This window comes from Hemiscyllium ocellatum, chromosome 2, assembly GCF_020745735.1.
Source record: "Hemiscyllium ocellatum isolate sHemOce1 chromosome 2, sHemOce1.pat.X.cur, whole genome shotgun sequence".
In the NCBI taxonomy this organism is placed as follows: Eukaryota; Metazoa; Chordata; class Chondrichthyes; order Orectolobiformes; family Hemiscylliidae; genus Hemiscyllium; species Hemiscyllium ocellatum.
In genome coordinates this window covers 1,753,163-1,774,568 of record NC_083402.1, presented here as the reverse complement: position 1 = coordinate 1,774,568, position 21,406 = coordinate 1,753,163, and the positions used below count along the sequence as shown (strand labels likewise).

Genomic DNA, 21,406 nt, shown 5'->3' with positions numbered 1-21,406 from the left:
ATCTTGTTTGTACCAGCTCTTCAAATAAGCATCATTACTCTGTGCCAATCTCCTGTCTTTACCCTCCCACCCTACACACCGTTTCTATCTGAATAACCATCCCGTTCCCTCCCCAATGCCTCAGTTGAAGCTATCTCCCCATCATTTCTAGGACGTGATTCCAGACCCTAACCAATCGCTGAGTGAATAAGCCTTTTTGTCACATCACCCTTCTTCATTTGCTGATCACTTTAAATCCTTTTCTGAGTCAGATCAGCTTCTCCCGATCTGCTCGGTCCAGCCCTGTCATGGTGTTGAAAACCTCCATCAAATCTCCCTCTCAGCCTCCTCTCTCCAAGGGGAACAGTCCCAACTCCTTCAATCAATCCTCATCACTGAAGTTTCTCATTCCTGGACCCATTCCTGGAAACCACCCCCACACTCTCTCTGGTACACTCACACCTTCCCTATAACGTGGCCCCCACAACTGTCCCCAATCCTCCAGCTGGGGTCAAACAGGGTCCTGTACAAGTTCCCCATCACCCCCTCGCTCTTGTACTCTCTGCCCTGTTAATAAAGCTGAGGACACTGTGTGCTTTATTCCCTGCTGTCTCCATCTGCCCTGCCCCCTTCAATGATCTGTGCACATACACCCCCAGCTCCCCCTGCTCCCCTCGCCCCCTTTAGAATTGTACCCCCTTTTTTATATTATCTTTCAATGTTCTTCCAACCAAAGAGCATCACCTCACACTACTCTGCATTGACCCTCATCCACCCCCTCCACCGACTTGTCAGTGTCCTTTCGGAGTTCCACACTGCCCCCCCCCCCCCCCCCCCCTCACAGTTTACAATCTGCCCAGGTTCAGTGTCAGCTACAAACCTGGAGACTGTCCCCTGTACAGTAAGGTCCCGATCATTAATACTGATCAGGAAAAGCCAGGGTCCCAATACCACCCCCTGGGGAACTCCAGGACAAACCCTCCTCCAGCCTCAACAAGATCCATTGACCATTCCTCTCTGTTCCCTTTCACTCGGCCAGTTTTGGATCCATCTTGCTGCTGTCCCTTTTACTCTGGGATCTAGAACTTTCCTCACAAGCCTTTCGGGTGGCACTGTACCAGACACCTTCCTGAAATCCATGTGAACCACATCAACAGCACTACCCTCATCCAGTCTCTCTGGTACCTCTTCAAAAACCTCCAACAGGTTCATTAAAAACAATTCCCCCTCTGGAAATCCATACTGACTCTTCCCAATTATCCCCCACCTTTTCCATGTGACTACTGATGCTCTCCCGAGTAATTGTTGTGAGTAGTTTCCTCACCATTGAAGTTAAACTCCCTGGTTTGTAATTGCTGGGATTATCTTTCCAACCTTTCTGGGACCAGGAGGTAAGGTTTGCTGGAAAACAAATAAAGAACTGTGGAGACTGGAAATCTAAAGCCCATGCAACTTGAAGAGGGGTCAGAGGAACTGAAATGTTAACCATATTTCCCTCTCCAGATTCTGACAGAGCCCCTGAGCATCTCTGTAATTTTTGTAATACGTGCGATATTCCACCTTCGGGCCCACCCTGTCCAGTCCGGTGAAGACTGACTGAGAGAATGTGCACAATTCCCTCAACTTTCAGCCTTCAGTCTGTTCAACATCCTTGTATGAATTTTATCCAATGCGTTGTCATGTACCAATAATCCATCCAGATGCCTCCCTTCCTAAACCCTTCCGGTGATAAACATTCTTCCTCTGTCACCAGCTTCCTCTCATTTTCTCCATCGCTCACCCAAACCGGCCGTGCCAAACCGGCCGCGCCAAAACCGACCGTGCCAAACCGGCCGTGCCAAACCGGCTGTGCCAAACAGGCCGTGCCAAAGTGACTGCACCAAATGGTCCTACACCTGTTTATTCTCTCTCTGGTTTGGTCTCTCCAACTCTCTATCTCTCATTCTGTCCTTCTTTCTTTTCCACTCTCTCTCTCCCTCTCTCTGTCTCTCTCTCTCTCTCTCTCTCTGTCTCTCTCTCTCTCTGTCTCTCTCTCTCTCTCTGTCTTTCACCTTTCTCTGTCCCTCTCTCTCTCTCCTTCTGTCTCTGTCCCCCTGCATGGTGAGTCACGATGGTTTGGTGCACCGTTGTTGATGTTCTGATTGTTTGGGATATTTTTAGTTCCTACCAGATTATTGTGACGAGGAGTGCAGCATTCCCTGAGGTCTGCACAGCAGGTTACCTCAAAGGGTTTGACCCCTCGAAGCCTGACTGGCCGTACATCAGTCACCAGGTCCTGAGGAACTCCTCAGAGAGAATCACAGTCACCATCGGAGATGGACAGGAGACTGACGGATATCTGAACGTGGCACTGCACCCAGACAGAGAGTACACAGTCACCCTGAGAGCAGTCATCAAGTGGAATGGGGTAAGTCAAACAGAGATGTGGTGATGGGGAGAGAGGGGCTTTGTGGAGGGTGACAGGGATGACAGGTTGTGGGGCAGGTGGGATGGGGATATTGTGGCTGGATATGGGGAAAGGGGAGCTGTTTCAGGGAAAATGTTCTTGTTCCCGATGCGGTCTCCTCTACATTGGGGAGACTGGGCGCCTCCTAGCAGAGCGCTTTAGGGAACATCTCCGGGACACACGCACCAATCAACCACACCGCCCCGTGGCCCAACTCCCCCTCCCACTCTGCCGAGGACATGGAGGTCCTGGGCCTCCTTCACCGCCGCTCCCTCACCACCAGACGCCTGGAGGAAGAACGCCTCATCTTCCGCCTCAGAACACTTCAACCCCAGGGCATCAATGTGGACTTCAACAGGTTCCTCATTTCCCCTTCCCCCACCTCATCCTAGTTCCAAACTTCCAGCTCAGCACTGTCCCCATGACCTGCCAATCTCCACTCCCACCTATCCACTCCACCCTCCTCCCTGACCTATCATATCCATCCCCACCACCATTCACCTATTGTACTCTTAGCTACCTTCTCCCCAGCCCCCCTCCCATTTATCTCTCCACCCTGGAGGCTCCTAGCCTTATTCCCAATGAAGGGCTTTTGCCCAAAACGTTGATTTTCCTGCTCCTCGGATGCTGTCTTTTCCACCATCACTCTTGATCTATACCCGTATGTTGTGCTCCGTTTGGGGAATGGGACGGTGATGCTCCCACTGGAGAACCTGCTCAGTAACAAGCTCATCTTCATCTCATTTTCAGGTAACCACCTTCAGGTGCTCTCCACCCAGACAGATTCTCAGTGAGTACCAACATTCCCAGCTCATTCCGAATGTGGTGAAAATGCCTCTGACTCAAACTGTTCACAGGGCACGGCGGGAATGGGCAGAGATTTGGGATAACCGGGAGCCAATCTCCAATATTTCCCAGGATTGGCAGCTGTAGGATTCTGGCTTGCGGTCAGTAACGTGATGATTTTTAGGTGATTTGAACCACCCCAGGTCCCTGGTTCTGACGCTGGCATTGATTTCAGGAATGTGAAATGAGGAAGGCAGTAGGCGGGTGTTTCAGGGTTTTATTAAATACAAAAGGTGAGTTTAATACAAGAGAGAAAAAGCAAATACAATAAAACAGTGAAATTGACACAATCAGCCAGACGGGGGACAGTAATTACATTAAACGCAGCTCAAATGCTAAACACAGTCTTGACCACAGAAACGTTAATCTAGTTTCTTACCCTTGGACTCCTAATGCACTGTCACCACCCCCCCCCCACCTCCCCCTCCCTGCTAGCTCAGTTGGAGTGTCTGGGGTCTCGGGGGTTATAACTCACTGTTGAGGTAAACACCGGTGGAAAGTGTGTTCAGTTGCTGCAGGTTTTGCTGCCAGTTCCCTTGGTTTGGAACAGGCCAGTGTCTGGAAGCTGTGGTTCGGAGGTTGGTGCTCAGTTTGTTCCCACCCCCACCCCACCCCCACCCCCACCGCCCCCCACCCCACCCCCCTCTCGGGTGGCCTTTGTTGTGATGGTGCTGTTGGTCTAGATTAGAGAGGTGCTGGAAAAGCACAGCAGTTCAGGCAGCGTCCGAGGAGCAGATGCTGTTGCTTCGTCATTCAGCTTCAGGGCTCAGTCTCTGTGGGTCCTCGTTCACACGCTGGACCCCCCCCCGGGAAAGCTACTTCAACAGGAACCCCCCCCCCCACACCCCCCAACTTTCTCTCTCTCTGTCTCCCTCTTTCTCTCTCTGTCTCTGTGTCTCCATCTCTCTCCCTCTCCATCTCTGTCTCCCTCTCTCTCCCTCTCTCTCTCCCTCTCCCTCTCTCTCTCTCTCTCCCAGATCAAGCTGACCAGTTTTGCTGTCTGTGTGCTCCATGATCTCCTCTCATACCTCACCACGCTGCACCTCTCCAGCTTCCACACAAAACACATTAAAACAGCGATTCCCTACCGACACGCCCTCCACATGCACAGGATCTGCTCAGATGATGGTGCTTGGGGAAGCCCTAATAGTAAGAACTGGGTATGATGCTCAACTCATCGTTTGCCAGTTCCAATGTGCCACAGCGGGGAACCGTACTGACCTCCTCAGGAGACAGACAGGGCTGTAGCTGACAAGGTACCCTTCGTTGGTCAGTATTTCCCTGCAGCTGAAAAACTACGCAATGTTCTTCATGACCTGCGACACATTATCAATGAGGATGAGCACCTCACCCTCACTGAGGTGAACAGCCCCAAGTACCTCAGCCTTTCCTCATACGATCTTCCTACCATACCAGGCAACATCCTGGTAAACCTCCTCTGCACCCGTTCCAGGGCCTCCACATCCTTCCTATAGGATGGCGTCCGAAACTGCACATTTTGGGCATGATCCCTTCTTCAGGAAATCCTGAATGGACAACACACAATAATCAACAGAGGAGACCACATTGGGTGTAATGGATACAGTAGATGACAGGCATGGGAGTACAGGCCTGCTTCTTCAGGGACCACAATTTCCCCTCCCACATGGTTAAAGATGCCCTCCAGTTCATCTGGGGCGTCACGGTGGCTCAGTGGTTAGCACTGCTGCCTCACAGCACCAGGGTCCTGGGTTCGATTCCCGCCTCAGGCGACTGTTTGCACATTCTCCCCGTGTATGCGTGGGTTTCCTCCGGGTGCTCCGGTTTCCTCCCACAGTCACAAAGATGTGCGGGTCAGGAGAATTGGCCATTAGTGTTATGTGCGTTAATCAGAGGGGAATGGGTCTGGGTGGGTGACTCTTCAGAGGGTCAGTGTGGACTGGTTGGGCTGAAGGGCCTGTTTGCACACTGTAGGGAATCTAATCTTAAAAAATAGAGAATCTAATCTCCTTCACCTCCGCCCTCAGACCCCACCCCTCCAACCGTAACAAGGACAGAACGCCCCTGGTGCTCACCTTCCACCCTACCAACCTTCGCATTAACCATATCATCCACCGACATTTCCGCCACCTCCAAACGGATCCCACCACCAGGGATATATTTCCCTCCACATCCCTTTCCGCATTCCAGAGACCATTCCCCCCGTGACTCCTTGGTCCCACACCTTCCCCCTCACCTCCATCCACAGGAGCCTTCCATCTCTGACAGGGATTTACCTGCCCCTCCACCAATGTCACCTACTGCATCCGTTGCTCCTGATGTGGTCTCCTCTACAATCGGGGAGAGTGGACACCAACTGACGGAACATTTGAGAGAACATCTCCGGGACACCCGCACCATCAACCACACCGCCCCGTGGCCCAACATTTCAACTCCCCCTCCCACTAGGACAAAGACCTGCAGGTCCTGGGCCTCCCTCACCGCCGCTCCCTCACCACCAGACGCCTGGAGGAAGAACGCCTCATCTTCCGCCTTGAACACTTCCAGCCCAAGGCATCAATGTGGACTTCATCAGTTGTCCCTCATTTCCCCTTCCCCCACCTCACCCCAGCTCCAACCTTCCAGCTCAGCACCATCCTCATGACTTGTCCTACCTGCCTATCTCGCTTCCCACTTAGCCACTCCACCCTCCTCTCTGACCTATCACCTTTTCCCTGACCTCCATCCACCTATCACATTCCCACCTACCTTTCCCCAGTCCCACCCCACCTTCCCATTTATCTCTCAGCCCCCCGACCCACAAGCCTCATTCCTGATGAAGGGCTTTTGCCCGAAATGTTGATTCTCCTGCTCCTCAGATGCTGTCTGACCTGCTGTGCTTTTCCAGCAACACACTCCCGACAAGTGATGGACAAAGATGAGTGATCCCACAACCAACAGATCAGATCTCAGCTCCACAGTCCCGCCACATCCACTCGTCAATGTTGGGGGACAATTAACAGCTCACTGGAGGAGGACGCTCCACGAGTATCCCCATCCCCAATGATGGAAGAGCCCAGCCCATCAGCGCGGTGGCACAGTGGTTAGCACTGCTGACTCACAGCGCCAGAGACCTGGGTTCAATTCCCGACTCAGGCGACTGACTGTGTGGAGTTTGCACGTTCTCCCCGTGTCTGCGTGGGTTTCCTCCGGGTGCTCCGGTTTCCTCCCACAGTCCGAAGATGTGCAGGTCAGGTGAATTGGCCATGCTAAATTGTCCATAGTATTAGGTGAAGGGGTAAATGTAGGACTTGTTGGGCCGAAGGGCCTGTTTCCACACTGTAGGGAATCTAATCTAATCTAATCAGGGCAAAAGGTAAGGCTGAAGCTTTCTCAGCAGTCGTCAGCCAGAAATGGATGATCCATCCAGTGGTCCCCAGCATCACAGACACCAGGCTCCAGACGATACGATTCACTCCGTGTGATAGCAAGACAAGGCCGGAGGCACTGGATACTACAAAGGCAATGGGCCCTGATAATATTCCAGCAATGGGACTGAAGGCTTGTGCTCCAGACCTTGCTGCCCGCCCGAGATAAGCTGTTCCAGTAGTTACAGCACTGGCATCTACCCGACAATGTGGGAAATTACCCAGGTAAAAAGCAGGACAAACCACGCCATTTACCACGAATCAGTCTCCCCTCGATCCTCAGTAACGTGGTGGACGGGGTCAGTAACAGGGCTATCAAGCAGCACCTGCTCAGCAATAACCTGCTCAGTGACCCCCAGTTTGGGTTCCCCCAGGGTCACCCAGCTCCTGGCCTCATTCCAGCCTTGGCTCAAACATGGACAAAGGAGCTGTAATACAGGGACAGTGTGTCTGTGCTGTAATACAGGGACAGTGTGTCTGTGCTGTAATACAGGGGCAGTGTGTCTGTGCTGTAATACAAGAGCAGTGTGTCTGTGCTGTAATACAGGAGCAGTGTGTCCGTGCTGTAATACAGGGGCAGTGTGTCCGTGCTGTAATACAGGAGCAGTGTGTCCATGCTGTAATACAGGAGCAGTGTGTCTGTGCTGTAATACAGGGCAGTGTGTCTGTGCTGCAATACAGGGGCAATGTGTCTGTGCTGTAATACAGGAGCAGTGTGTCTGTGTTGGAATACAGGAGCAGTGTGTCAGTGCTGTAATACAGGAGCAGCGTGTCTGTGCTGTAATACAGGGGCAGTCTGTCTGTATTATAATACAGGAGCAGTGTGTCAGTGCTGTAATACAGGGGCAGTGTGTCTGTGCTGTAACACAGGAGCAGTGTGTCAGTGCTGTAATACAGGGGCAGTGTGTCTGTGCTGTAACACAGGAGCAGTGTGTCAGTGCTGTAATACAGGAGCAGTGTGTCTGTGCTGTAATACAGGGGCAGTATGTCCGTATTGTAATACAGGAGCAGTGTGTCTGTGCTGTAATACAGGGGCAGTGTGTCCATGTTGTAATACAGGAGCAGTGTGTCTTTCCAGTAATATAGGGGCAGTGTGTCCGTGCTGTAATACAGGAGCAGTGTGTCTGTGCTGTAATACAGGGGCAGTGTGTCCATGTTGTAATACAGGAGCAGTGTGTCTTTCCAGTAATATAGGGGCAGTGTGTCCGTGCTGTAATACAGGAGCAGTGTGTCTGTGCTGTAATACAGGGGCAGTGTGTCCGTGCTGTAAGACAGGAGCAGTGTGTCCATGCTGTAATACAGGAGCAGTGTGTCCGTGCAGTAATCTAGGAGCAGTGTGTCCATGTTGTAATACAGGAGCAGTGTGTCTGTGCTGTAATACAGGGGCAGTGTGTCTGTGCTGTAATACAGGAGCAGTGTGTCTGTGCTGTAATACAGAGGCAGTGTGTCTGTACAGTAATACAGGAGCAGTGTGTCTGTGCTGTAATACAGGAGCAGTGTGTCTGTGCTGTAACACAGGTGCAGTGTGTCTGTGCTGTAATACAGGGCAGTGTGTCTGTGCTGTAATACAGGAGCAGTGTGTCTGTGTTGGAATACAGGAGCAGTGTGTCTGTGCTGTAATACAGGAGCAGCGTGTCTGTGCTGTAATACAGGGGCAGTCTGTCTGTATTATAATACAGGAGCAGTGTGTCTGTGCTGTAATACAGGGGCAGTGTGTCCATGTTGTAATACAGGAGCAGTGTGTCTTCCAGTAATATAGGGGCAGTGTGTCCGTGCTGTAATACAGGAGCAGTGTGTCTGTGCTGTAATACAGGGGCAGTGTGTCCATGTTGTAATACAGGAGCAGTGTGTCTTTCCAGTAATATAGGGGCAGTGTGTCCGTGCTGTAATACAGGAGCAGTGTGTCTGTGCTGTAATACAGGGGCAGTGTGTCCGTGCTGTAATACAGGAGCAGTGTGTCCATGCTGTAATACAGGAGCAGTGTGTCCGTGCTGTAATCTAGGAGCAGTGTGTCCATGTTGTAATACAGGAGCAGTGTGTCTGTGCTGTAATACAGGGGCAGTGTGTCTGTGCTGTAATACAGGAGCAGTGTGTCTGTGCTGTAATACAGAGGCAGTGTGTCTGTACAGTAATACAGGAGCAGTGAGTCTGTGCTGTAATACAGGGGCAGTGTGTCTGTACAGTCATACAGGGGCAGTGTGTCCATGCTGTAATATAGGAGCAGTGTGTCTGTGCTGTAATACAGGGGCAGTGTGTCTGTGCTGTAACACAGGAGCAGTGTGCCTGTGCTGTAATACAGGGGCAGTGTGTCTGTGCTGTAATACAGGGGCAGTGTGTCTGTGCTGTAATACAGGGGCAGTGTGTCTGTGCTGTAATACAGGGGCAGTGTGTCTGTGCTGTAACAGAGGAGCAGTGTGTCTGTGCTGTAATACAGGGGCAGTGTGTCTGTACAGTAATACAGGGGCAGTGTGTCTGTGCTATAATACACGAGCAGTGTGTCTGTGCTGTAATACAGGAGCAGTGTGTCCGTGCTGTAACACCGGGGCAGTGTGTCTGTGCTGTAATACAGGAGCAGTGTGTCTGTGCTGTAATACAGGGGCAGTGTGTCTGTGCTGTAATACAGGGCAGTGTGTCCGTGCTGTAATACAGGAGCAGTGTGTCCGTGCTGTAATACAGGGGCATTGTGTCCGTGCTGTAATACAGGAGCAGTGTGTCCGTGCTGTAATACCGGGGCAGTGTGTCCGTGCTGTAATACCGGGGCAGTGTGTCTGTGCTGTAATACAGGGCAGTGTGCCTGTGCTGTAATACAGGAGCAGTGTGTCTGTGGTGTAATACAGGAGCAGTGTGTCTGTGCTGTAATACAGGAGCAGTGTGTCTGTGCTGTAATACAGGGCAGTGTGTCTGTGCTGTAATACAGGAGCAGTGTGTCTGTGCTGTAATACAGGGCAGTGTGCCTGTGCTGTAATACAGGAGCAGTGTGTCTGTGCTGTAATACAGGAGCAGTGTGTCTGTGCTGTAATACAGGAGCAGTGTGTCTGTGCTGTAATACAGGGCAGTGTGTCTGTACAGTAATACAGGGGCAGTGTGTCTGTGCTGTAATACAGGGGCAGTGTGTCTCTACAATAATACAGGAGCAGTGTGTCTGTGCTGTAATACAGGGCAGTGTGTCTGTACAGTAATACAGGGGCAGTGTGTCTGTGCTGTAATACAGGGGCAGTGTGTCTCTGCAGTAATACAGGAGCAGTGTGTCTGTGCTGTAATACAGGAGCAGTGTGTCTCTACAGTAATACAGGGGCAGTGTGTCTGTGCTGTAATACAGGGGCAGTGTGTCTCTACAATAATACAGGAGCAGTGTGTCTGTGCTGTAATACAGGAGCAGTGTGTCCGTGCTGTAATACCGGGGCAGTGTGTCTGTGCTGTAATACAGGAGCAGTGTGTCTGTGCTGTAATACAGGAGCAGTGTGTCTGTGCTGTAATACAGGGCAGTGTGTCTGTGCTGTAATACAGGAGCAGTGTGTCTGTGCTGTAATACAGGGGCAGTGTGTCTGTGCTGTAATACAGGAGCAGTGTGTCTGTGCTGTAATACAGGGGCAGTGTGTCTGTGCTGTAATACAGAGGCAGTGTGTCTGTGCTGTAATACAGTAGCAGTTTGTCTGTGCTGTAATACAGGGGCAGTGTATCTGTGCTGTGATATAGTAGCAGTGTGCCTGTGCTGTAATACAGGGGCAGTGTGTCTGTGCTGTAATACAGGAGCAGTGTGTCTGTGCTGTAATACAGTAGCAGTGTGTCTGTGCTGTAATACAGGGGCAGTGTGTCTGTGTTGGAATACAGAAGCAGTGTGTCTGTGCTGTAATACAGGAGCAGTGTGTCTGTGCTGTAATACAGGAGCAGTGTGTCTGTGCTGTAACACAGGTGCAGTGTGTCTGTGCTGTAATACAGGGCAGTGTGTCTGTGCTGTAATACAGGAGCAGTGTGTCTGTGCTGTAATACAGTGGCAGTGTGTCTGTGCTGTAAGACAGGGGCAGTGTGTCTCTACAGTAATACAGGAGCAGTGTGTCTGTGCTGTAATACAGGAGCAGTGTGTCCGTGCTGTAATACCGGGGCAGTGTGTCTGTGCTGTAATACAGGAGCGGTGTGTCTTTCCAGTAATATAGGGGCAGTGTGTCCGTGCTGTAATACAGGAGCAGTGTGTCAGTGCTGTAATACAGGGGCAGTGTGTCTGTGCTGTAATACAGGAGCACTGTGTCCATGCTGTAATACAGGAGCAGTGTGTCTGTGCTGTAATACAGGAGCAGTGTGTCCGTGCAGTAATCTAGGAGCAGTGTGTCCATGTTGTAATACAGGAGCAGTGTGTCTGTGCTGTAATACAGGGGCAGTGTGTCTGTGCTGTAATACAGGAGCAGTGTGTCTGTGCTGTAATACAGAGGCAGTGTGTCTTTCCAGTAATACAGGGGCAGTGTGTCCGTGCTGTAATACAAGAGCTGTGTGTCTGTGCTGAAATACAGTAGCAGTGTGTCTGTGCTGTAATACAGGAGCAGTGTGTCTGTGCTGTAATACAGGGGCAGTGTGTCTGTGCTGTAACACAGGAGCAGTGTGTCTGTGCTGTAATACAGGAGCAGTGTGCCTGTGCTGTAATACAGGAGCAGTGTGTCTGTACAGTAATACAGGAGCAGTGTGTCTGTGCTGTAATACAGGGGCAGTGTGTCTGTGCTGTAATAGAGGGGCAGTGTGTCTGTACAGTCATACAGGAGCAGTGTGTCCGTGCTGTAACACCGGGGCAGTTTGTCTGTGCTGTAATACAGGAGCAGTGTGTCTGTGCTGTAATACAGGAGCAGTGTGTCCATGCTGTAACACCGGGGCAGTGTGTCTGTGCTGTAATACAGGAGCAGTGTGTCTCTACAGTAATACAGGGGCAGTGTGTCTGTGATGTAATACAGGGGCAGTGTGTCTGTGCTGTAATACAGGGGCAGTGTGTCTGTGCTGTAATACAAGGGCAGTGTGTCTCTACAGTAATACAGGAGCAGTGTGTCTGTGCTGTAATACAGGAGCAGTGTGTCCGTGCTGTAATACCGGGGCAGTGTGTCTGTGCTGTAATACAGGAGCAGTGTGTCTGTGCTGTAATACAGGGCAGTGTGTCAGTGCTGTAATACAGGGGCAGTGTGTCTGTGCTGTAATACAGGGGCAGTGTGTCTGTGCTGTAATACAGGAGCAGTGTATCTGTGCTGTAATACAGGGGCAGTGTGCCTGTGCTGTAATACAGAGGCAGTGTGTCTGTGCTGTAATACAGTAGCAGTGTGTCTGTGCTGTAATACAGGGGCAGTGTATCTGTGCTGTAATATAGTAGCAGTGTGCCTGTGCTGGAATACAGGGGCAGTGTGTCTGTGCTGTAATACAGGAGCAGTGTGTCTGTGCTGTAATACAGGGGCAGTGTATCTGTGCTGTAATATAGTAGCAGTGTGCCTGTGCTGTAATACAGGGGCAGTGTGTCTGTACAGTAATACAGGAGCAGTGTGCCTGTGCTGTAATACAGGGGCAGTGTGCCTGTGCTGTAATACAGAGGCAGTGTGTCTGTGCTGTAATACAGTAGCAGTGTGTCTGTTCTGTAATACAGTAGCAGTGTGCCTGTTCTGTAATACAGGGGCAGTGTGTCTGTGCTGTAATACAGGAGCAGTGTGCCTGTGCTGTAATACAGGAGCAGTGTGTCTGTGTTGGAATACAGAAGCAGTGTGTCTGTGCTGTAATACAGGAGCAGTGTGTCTGTGCTGTAATACAGGAGCAGTGTGTCTGTGCTGTAATACAGGGCAGTGTGTCTGTGCTGTAATACAGGAGCAGTGTGTCTGTGCTGTAATACAGTGGCAGTGTGTCTGTGCTGTAATACAGGAGCAGTGTGTCTGTGCTGTAATACAGGGGCAGTGTGTCTGTGCTGTAATACAGGGCAGTGTGTCTGTGCTGTAATACAGGGGCAGTGTGTCCGTGCTGTAATACAGGGGCAGTGTGTCCGTGCTGTAATACAGGGGCAATGTGTGTGTGCTGTAATACAGGGGCAGTGTGTCTGTGCTGTAATACAGGAGCAGTGTGTCCGTACAGTAATACAGGGGCAATGTGTCTGTGCTGTAATACAGGGCAGTGTGTCTGTGCTGTAATACAGGGGCAGTGTGTCTGTGCTGTAATACAGGAGCAGTGTGTCTGTGCTGTAATACAGGGGCAGTGTATCTGTGCTGTAATACAGGGCAGTGTGTCTGTGCTGTAATACAGGGGCAGTGTGTCTGTGCTGTAATACAGGGCAGTGTGTCTGTGCTGTAATACAGGAGCAGTGTGTCTGTGCTGTAATACAGGGGCAGTGTGTCTGTGCTGTCATCTCAGTACGGTGTGAGGTTATCATCCTTTTCTCACTGCGTTCCCCCTCTAATCTCTCCATCATTTTCTGCCTTTCTGATTGGCCAGGCCTCTGAATGTGTTCCCTTCATATATGCCATCTGCTTGTGATGTTTTGTTGGTTTTTATTGAGGTTACTGAATGTCTATTTATAACCCGCTGTGTTTCTGTTTGCGATGTAGGAAATGTTGAGGTTTGAGACAATCTAAGCATTGCATCAGTGCAGTACAAACTGTTTCTGCCCCTCAGTATAAAGCTTCCTCAGTGAATCACTCCCTGAAATAGAGCCTTTCCTGTTCATGTCGCGTCGTCTGTTCCCAGGTCATCAGTCCGAGCTGGGAAACCTAAAACGGATCCACCCGGATCTTATTGTGGAGTGGGACGGGCCGGAGCACCCAGAAGCAATATTTCAGCTTCTATTTTACCTGCAAGGGTTTTGCTCGTTCCCGAGTCTGTGAGGGAGGCTTCCTGCCTGTATTCCTGAGGAAGGGCTTTTGCCCAAAACGTCGATTTTCCTGCTCCTCAGATGCTGCCTGAACTGCTGTGCTTTTCCAGCACCACTCTCATCTAGAATCTGGTTTCCAGCATCTGCAGTCCTCGTTTTTACCTAATTAAAACCCACCCACAGCCATAATAACCTGAAAACAATTGATTTCACTTGATCTCACAAGCTAAGCAGTTTCAGGCCTGGGCAGCATTCGGATACGAGAATGCCTGGGAATGTCAGCATAGTAGTCTTTGCAGTATTTGTGGCGTAGTGGTAAGGTTATTACCACTGAGCTAGGAAGCCCCGGTTCAAGTCCCATCTGTCCCAGAGGTGTGTCATAAAATTGCTGAACAAGTTAATTAAAAAATACAGCAAACTTAATTTTAACCAGCACCTTATCAACCAGTAATCTTGGTCAACTGACCAAAATCATATACCTCAAATATCGCAATGTCTGCGTATTTAATGCTGTAAGTAAAGTATACCAGTGATATCTATACCCCCTGCATCGTGTTTCTATTGTGTGCATCGATCTATATTGACTTCAGGAGGTGTGTTAATGTTTTTCCATAGATTTTTTGAGGAATGCGATGTCTCAAAGCTTCATTTGGTCAGGGATTATTGAAGTTATGCATATCTCTTGATGATCCAGAATATTTGATCAACGTTTGGTCCCAGAGATGCCCGTTAATAAAACACTTGTTGTCTAGATTAGAGGTGTGCTGGAAAAGCACAGCGGGAATGAAGGGCTTTTGTCTGAAATGTCGATTTTCCTGCTCCTCGGATGCTGCCTGACCTGCTGTGCTTTTCCAGCACCACTCTCATCTAGGCTCTGTGATATTAGGTGGCACGGTGGCTCAGTGGTTAGCACTGCTGCCTCACAGCCCCTGGGTTCGATCCCGCCTGTCTGTGTGGAGTTTGCACGTTCTCCCCGTGTCTGCGTGGGTTTCCTCCGGTTTCCTCCCACAGTCACAAAGATGTGCGGGTCAGGTGAATTGGCCATGCTAAATTGTCCCATAGTGTTAGGTTAATATGGGGTAGGGGAATGGGTTTGGGTGGGTTTCTCTTCGGAGGGTCGGTGTGGACTTGTTGGGCCGAAGGGCCTGTTTCCAAACTGTAGAGAATCTAATCTAATCATGACAGCCTTGTAATTTAGTTCATACTGTAAGGAAGTGTCATGTGACCTGTCAGGGAGGAACCCCACTGTGTAAGGTACAGGTAACACACAGCAAACACAGCTGGTACCATGGTGGTAGTGAATGGGCACTAACAGCTGGTTGGTGGCAGCGGACAGACACTGAAAGCTGGGCAGGTCAGGGAGACACGACAGTCCCTTTCCAAACAGTCGTCCACCCGTCCACCTGAGTTTGGAGATGAAATTCCCTCCCACACCCTGACCTGACATGGGCTGGAGGAAACGGAAACCCCACAACACCAGCTTATAGTCTGTTGGGATGTATATCTAATAGGCCTAGGGAGGGTAGAACTGTAGTTGCTGCTTGGGAAATCGGGGGGCGCTGCGGAGCTGCTGTTTGGACTGTTTACCGAAACTGCCTGTGCAGCTGGACTACCAAGGTCAGACCAATACAATGGCAGCCTTTACTCGGAGACCTTGTTTACAAGACAGACCATCTCGTGGATACCTGCCAAGGCTGAGGCCTGTTCACAGGAGGCCTTTGTCTGTGAGAGATCACGTGTGTGAGTGATTACGTAGCGTTAGCTTAGCGAACAATATATCAAGCAGGGGTTTTTTGGAAAGATTTCAGAAGGCGCTTTCTCCAGTGAGCAGAAAACACCTCACTGTATTTTGTGTACGGCTCTCTCTCAGTAAACAGCTTATATTTTGAATCAGATCCAGTGTTTCTCTCCTTCAAACGAACATGGGGACGGTAGCCCGTCCTAACAGATTGGTGACCCCGAACGTATGGAGGGAGTGGAGACACGCCTGTTGGCAGGGATTGAGAGGTCGCCGAATGGCCGGCCACTTCTAATCAGGCTCGGAGGCGCCTTTTTCAAAAAAGATCTCCAGTAGGGATTTGAATACGCTAAATTCTTATTTGCTCGGCGTCTCACAACTCTTTGCCAACCGAAATTGTGGGCTTGGCAGCCCGAGAGAGAGTCGGACCGTTTATTTATGAAGAAAAGTCCCCTAGGGGAAGGGTCATCCCGGCCGCGCGGTTTCTGAAAGTCCTAGGGGTGGTGAGTATTATTGTTTTGAAGAGAAAAAGTCCTCTAGGTGGGCGCTGAAAGTCCTAGAGGTGGGTAGTGTGTTGAAGAAAAAAAGTGCTCTAGGTGGGCGCTGAAAGTATTGTTAGGGGTAAAACGTATAATCCCCCGCGCTAGACGATCTCGGGTAAAGCTTAAGCTTCCCTCCTGCACTAATGACTGGGGAGTAAAGTATATACTTCCCTTGACCAGAGGACAGCGCTGATCGGGACAGGCTTTGTGAGGAGTCGAGGTGGTGCATTCGTGCGCCCGACACCCAGGAGTGCCGTGGTGGAGAGAGAGACAAAAGACAGAGGACCGGGGACAGAGACAGACACAGAGTTACGGACAGAGCGACTGTGTGTGTGTGTGTATGTGTGTGTGAGAGGGACTTTGTTTGTGAGAAAGATAGAGTCTCTGGGTGTGTAAATGTCTGTATGTGTGTATAAGTATTTCTGTGTTTGTAAAAGTTTGTGGGAGAAGAAGAGTTTGTGTGTGGAAGTCTGTGAGAGAAGTTTGCATTGTTGCCCTAGAGAGAGAGAGAGAGAGAGAGTGAATGCTGCGTGCGCCGGCAGTGTGTCTGTGTGAAAGAGAGAGACTGACTGAAGGCATTCTCAGCTAACAAGCAGTTTAACACTTTGTGCTTTGGCTTGAATTCATCTGTTTGTTAATAGTTTTATGTTTAAAACTTGTTGTCTGTCATTTGATTCAGTGTGCTATTTTTGATTATAATTTCATGAATGCTTAACGTGATTTTCTTTCAGGATAGAATTTTAATAGATATTGAGAGAGGGAGAAAAGATTAGGTGGTATCTGATAAGGTTGATCCCCATTGTTTTTTTGGGAGAAATTTTTATGTTTAAATGAAAGTATTAAAAGGTGGACAGCAGGAAAATTTATTTTTGACAACAGCTTACAGTAAGAAACGACGGAGATAGTGACAAAGAAAGATAGAAACAGAAACAAGGGGGGGGGGCAGGCTTTCAAATCAACTATGCAAGTGAAAGAGTAATGAGGTGTTATGAAAGAAGACCCCAGAGGGCAGGAGAGGCAGAAAAGAGTGTTTGGATCTCGGCAAAGAATATAAAAAATGTAAGGAATACTAGATTTATTGTACTCCGAGGAGTACAGGTGGGGATTGCGAGGAATCTCTCATTTCCATGACCCTAAGATTATGCATTTTTTGAAAAAGCCTTCTGTGTTCCGGGTACACAGGGGCGTTTGCTAAATTACCAGAGGGCTTTCTCTTCTCAGGGAGGGTATTGAGAGCTGTGTGATTCTCGGGGATGATTGAGAAACAGCCATATACACAGCCCACTGTAATAACGATTGAGCAACATAAAATCACTCTACCCCAACTCCTTGCTCTGAAGTGTCCAGTGAACCTATTAGCGAGGGACGCATTCTCGAAGCTTGGAGTGCGCATTCATTGCTTGACTGATGAGATGCGGTTTATGCACTTTGTATAAACCTTCTTGTAAATACAGATATACATAATGTATATATTTAGAATAACAAATGATGTAAATACCAAGTAAAACTTATTACTATTTGTATTGGCAATTTTTGTGAATTTGAATATGTTCTAGTAGAAAAAGAGATTTCCATCCGACTCTTCCAACGTTCTTATAAATATAGAAGAGACAGCAGGTAATCGTGCTCAAAATTTATCACACCAGGTAACACGTCGGAAAACAAATTAATATTCAAAAAATCTTGTTTAGAGTGCATCTTATTGAATAGGGTCCAAAAAGCTTGAAATATCTATATTGTAGGAATCAAGACAATAATGCAACTAAATTAATATGGAATTTAGTAACCAGTGATGGAATACAAACTGATTTTAATAATTAATGTTCTAAATTACTAATTGTTGATAAATTTCAAAATAAAATTTTAAAGCTGCAGATTAGAATTATAAGCGAACCAATTTCTAGTCCAGAAACTAGAGTATTCGTATTGTGGGATTTGGCTATAGCTCAGACACTCTATTTTGCGTGAGTAAAGTTTTTAAAACATTACAAGATCAAAAAAAAACCTTTGAACTTTGGTATAATTACTGAACCTATAAAGTTTACTTTTATGTCATCCCTGTGTCAGTTCATAGATCTTTTTTTAAAAAAAAAATTTAAATCAATAAAAAGCCAAATTATGTAGCGCCCTGGACCCAGTATTATGTTGACAGTGGCTTCAGGGCCAAGTTGCAGACAGAGTTCTTTTTTCTTTTAACCCAAAATAACAAACTCATGTTTCAGAACAAACAGAGACAGATAAAGAAAAATGGAAGGTGAAAAAAGACAAAGGGAAGAGAAACCAAGAGAGAAGGATAGATAGAAGGATTGCGAGGAATAAGGGTTAGGGGTAAGGATACTCACAAAGGACTGTGCAAACAGAGAGAGAGCGCGTGTATAGCTAGCAAAACATTTAACCCTTTGTGATTTGGTTTGAATGCACATTGGTTTGTTGGTGATTGAATGAGTAAGTTTTGTTTCTAGGGCTTGAGTTCCAGGACTGCTGTTTAAAGTGATTTCTTTTTATGTGAGCTTAACATGATTTTTTAAGGCGACTAACTTCTGTTCTTTTATGAGTCATGACTCCCTAACTACTTTTCTTACTAACCTCTTTTAAAAGCAATATATGAAGGACAGTCGAAGTTTCGTTCGACAGTGGGTAGTTGTAAAAAACGAAAGTTTCCATGGTTATTATCTGTGACCTTGGATTCGACCATTGCGCATGCGTTAGAAGTTTTTAACTTGAATTGACAAATTGTTGTAAGACAGCTCTGATTATTTTACGACCTAAAGTATTGTAATTGAGAAATGATTGGTCAGGAGTACATAAGAAAACTAATTTTGGATCTAAATTAGGGTACTAAATCTGGGTGATTACAGTGGATTTCAAAATTGGGAACTGTATGCATTTTACATTTTAAATATTAAATACTGAATAAATGGACGTAAATATATAAATATGTTTACATGTTAGGAACAGGCTTTAAAGTTAGTCAAGCATGAATTAATAAATTGGTGTTTGAGGATATGAGAAGCTAAGAACATTGCAATATTTCTTAAAAAAAGGAAGAACGTAACGACTAAAGTGCCGATAGGGGACAAGGAGATTGGGTTTGTGTGTGACCCCCTCACCAGTGGGGAGGTCGGAACATTTAAAGGGAAATGACGGTCCTGGTTGAGAATCCGATAGGATTGTCAGAACAAATTAATTTATTTTTGAGGCGCAGTCTGTATTTGTGGGCTGAGTTAATGTCTATTTTGAATATACTATTTACTGCGGGAGAAAGGAGACTTATATGGGGATGCTGGATAGGGAAAGATATGGAAGATAGAAGGGTGAAGTGGGATAAATCCATTAAATGAATTGTTAGGAGGGGCACAGAAAGTGTTTGTAAAGAGAGAAAGGACGAGTGACAGGAGCAGAACGCGTAAATGATGGTAGCTGCGGTTGATGAGGTAATTAGGAGAAGATGCAGCCAAAAGTGAGCAACCGGAGCAGCGAGTGATAGCATGTAGGGCAGGGAAGGAAGGGAGTAGGGAGAGACATGGAGGAGCATTTGATAGAGAGTTTGAGCGACAGGGGCAGAGACGAAGGTCTCCACAGGCAGGATGCCATTATTGTGGAAGGACGGGGCGTTTTGGGCGGGAGTGTCCTGATCTATAAAGGGAAGAAAGAGCCATTCCGTTTATGATTTTGATAACGACAGGGAGGGGAACAACAACTGGCATCATTTCTGAGCAGCCAGGGGTTAAAAAACCCAGTCATAGATTGGCTGAATAGCACATTCGGTGGATGGGGAACTGTGCTGGGACAGCTGGCCCTTGGTTTATGCATCTCTGTTGCTATCTTTATTACCTGTGGTTGTTGTTGTATACCATGTACCAGGACGCTTGTGACACGAACGATCGACCGTGCCCTGACGGGAAAGGATAACCCCCCACCCGCATACCAGGCAGCGGGGCTGGAGGAGCCTGTGATGGGGGCACCCCAAGGAAAGATTACGGGATCGGTATCAGAGGGAATGGAGGAGATATGCCTGCGAGAGAAGCGCGGGACAACTTATGATTTTACTTTATAACTGTATCTCTCATTTCTAATCCTTCCCATATTAGGGCCTCAGAATGTGAGGGCTGAGGTGCAGAGACCCCCTAGTTGTGTATTTTTTTTCTCTCTCTTTCCCGTTCAAATTGACAACAGGTAAATTTGTGCTTTTATGCTGCAGTTAGAGATTGTGAAGTGCTATATGCCTCGAGACTCAAGAGACTATTGTTCACTCAAGAGATTCCTAGCCATCATCTGGTATTCCTAAATGGCTTCGATTGGTCTCGACGGCCACTGTTCACAGTAATAAGCCAGTTACCACTGCCCGTGTCCGTCCTTAACGTCTGTGAAATGGATGTGGGTTTTTATTGGTCAGTGAAGGTGACTGGTTAGCCAATGACGGGTAAGATTCCTCGAGCGAGGAACAACCTAAGACAGGCACAGTCGTGCATTGACCTTCAGAATAATGGCCTGTGGTCATGTGGCTTTAGCAGATCCCTGGCTTTTGTATCCGTGTCGGGAATCTGATTAAGTTTCTGGCTTGCCAAGCAGCTTGATAGAAGGAAAATCGTGCACTCAGTAAATTGTATTCACTGTATTTTTGACGAAGGAAAATGCCAGTTTTGTGGCAGCTTCCAGAACCGACTTAACAACAGACCTTTGGGAAGGAGGGAAAGCTCATTGAATCCTATTGCAAAAGATTTGACACGATGTCAGTAGTTTAAAATTATTTTAGGATGTCATGATATAATACAACCGATTTTAATGAGTAGTTGTACAATTAGGTGTTCTTTGGACAGCAGACCTTCATTCTGCAGGCGTCCTAACTCATCCACTTTGTGTTTTCCTCTGGTTCTCTTCGCTTTTGTTATCATACTCAGTATGAATGTTTTTTTTAATCGTTTTGATGGTTTTGAGATAGCTTTTTGTAGATGTTTTCTTTAAAAGACGTAACCTAGAATTGCCTACTATTTGTTAATTTTTGCTTGTTGCTTGTTTTGTAGAGGTATGCTGCTTAAGGATCCCTTCACTCCGAACTAGTGTATCCCTAGGACCGGTCGGCCTGGTTGAGATAACGTGTTCGGAGAAGCCAAAGGGACGCGAGGGGGGCGTCCGCCGACACACCCGGCCCCGGTTGCCGTGCGACATTGCGTTTGTAACGGTTTGGGTTGTTGTGGCCTCAGTAGAGACCAAGGGAGGGAGTGTTGGGATGTATATCTAATAAGCCTAGGGAGGGTAGAACTGTAGTTGCTGCTTGGGAAATCGGGGGGCGCTGCGGAGCTGCTGTTTGGACTGTTCACCGAAACTGCCTGTGCAGCTGGACTACCAAGGTCAGACCAATACAATGGCAGCCTTCACTCGGAGACCTTGTTTACGAGACAGACCATCTCGTGGATACCTGCCAAGGCTGAGGCCTGTTCACAGGAGGCCTTTGTCTGTGAGAGATCACGTGTGTGAGTGATTACGTAGTGTTAGCTTAGCGAACAATATATCAAGCAGGGGTTTTTTGGAAAGATTTCAGAAGGCGCCTTCTCCAGTGAACTGTAAACACCTCACTGTATGTTGTGTACGGCTCTCTCTCAGTAAACAGCTTATATTTTGAATCAGATCCAGTGTTTCTCTCTTTCA

General features: G+C 48.1%; 1 protein-coding gene across 1 annotated transcript in view; it reads left to right on the top strand.

The window, feature by feature from the left end:
• The window catches only part of LOC132829721 (uncharacterized), a 63,264-nt gene extending 42,330 nt beyond the window's left edge, over positions 1–20,934 (top strand). Inside the window, exons 6-8 of the mRNA XM_060847097.1 lie at positions 2,140–2,386; positions 3,176–3,215; positions 19,622–20,934. Coding sequence (XP_060703080.1) covers positions 2,140–2,386; positions 3,176–3,215; positions 19,622–19,632 — 298 coding nt within the window. The 3' untranslated portion in view covers positions 19,633–20,934. The remainder of the gene's footprint in view (positions 1–2,139; positions 2,387–3,175; positions 3,216–19,621) is intronic.
• The last annotated feature ends 472 nt before the right edge of the window (positions 20,935–21,406 follow it).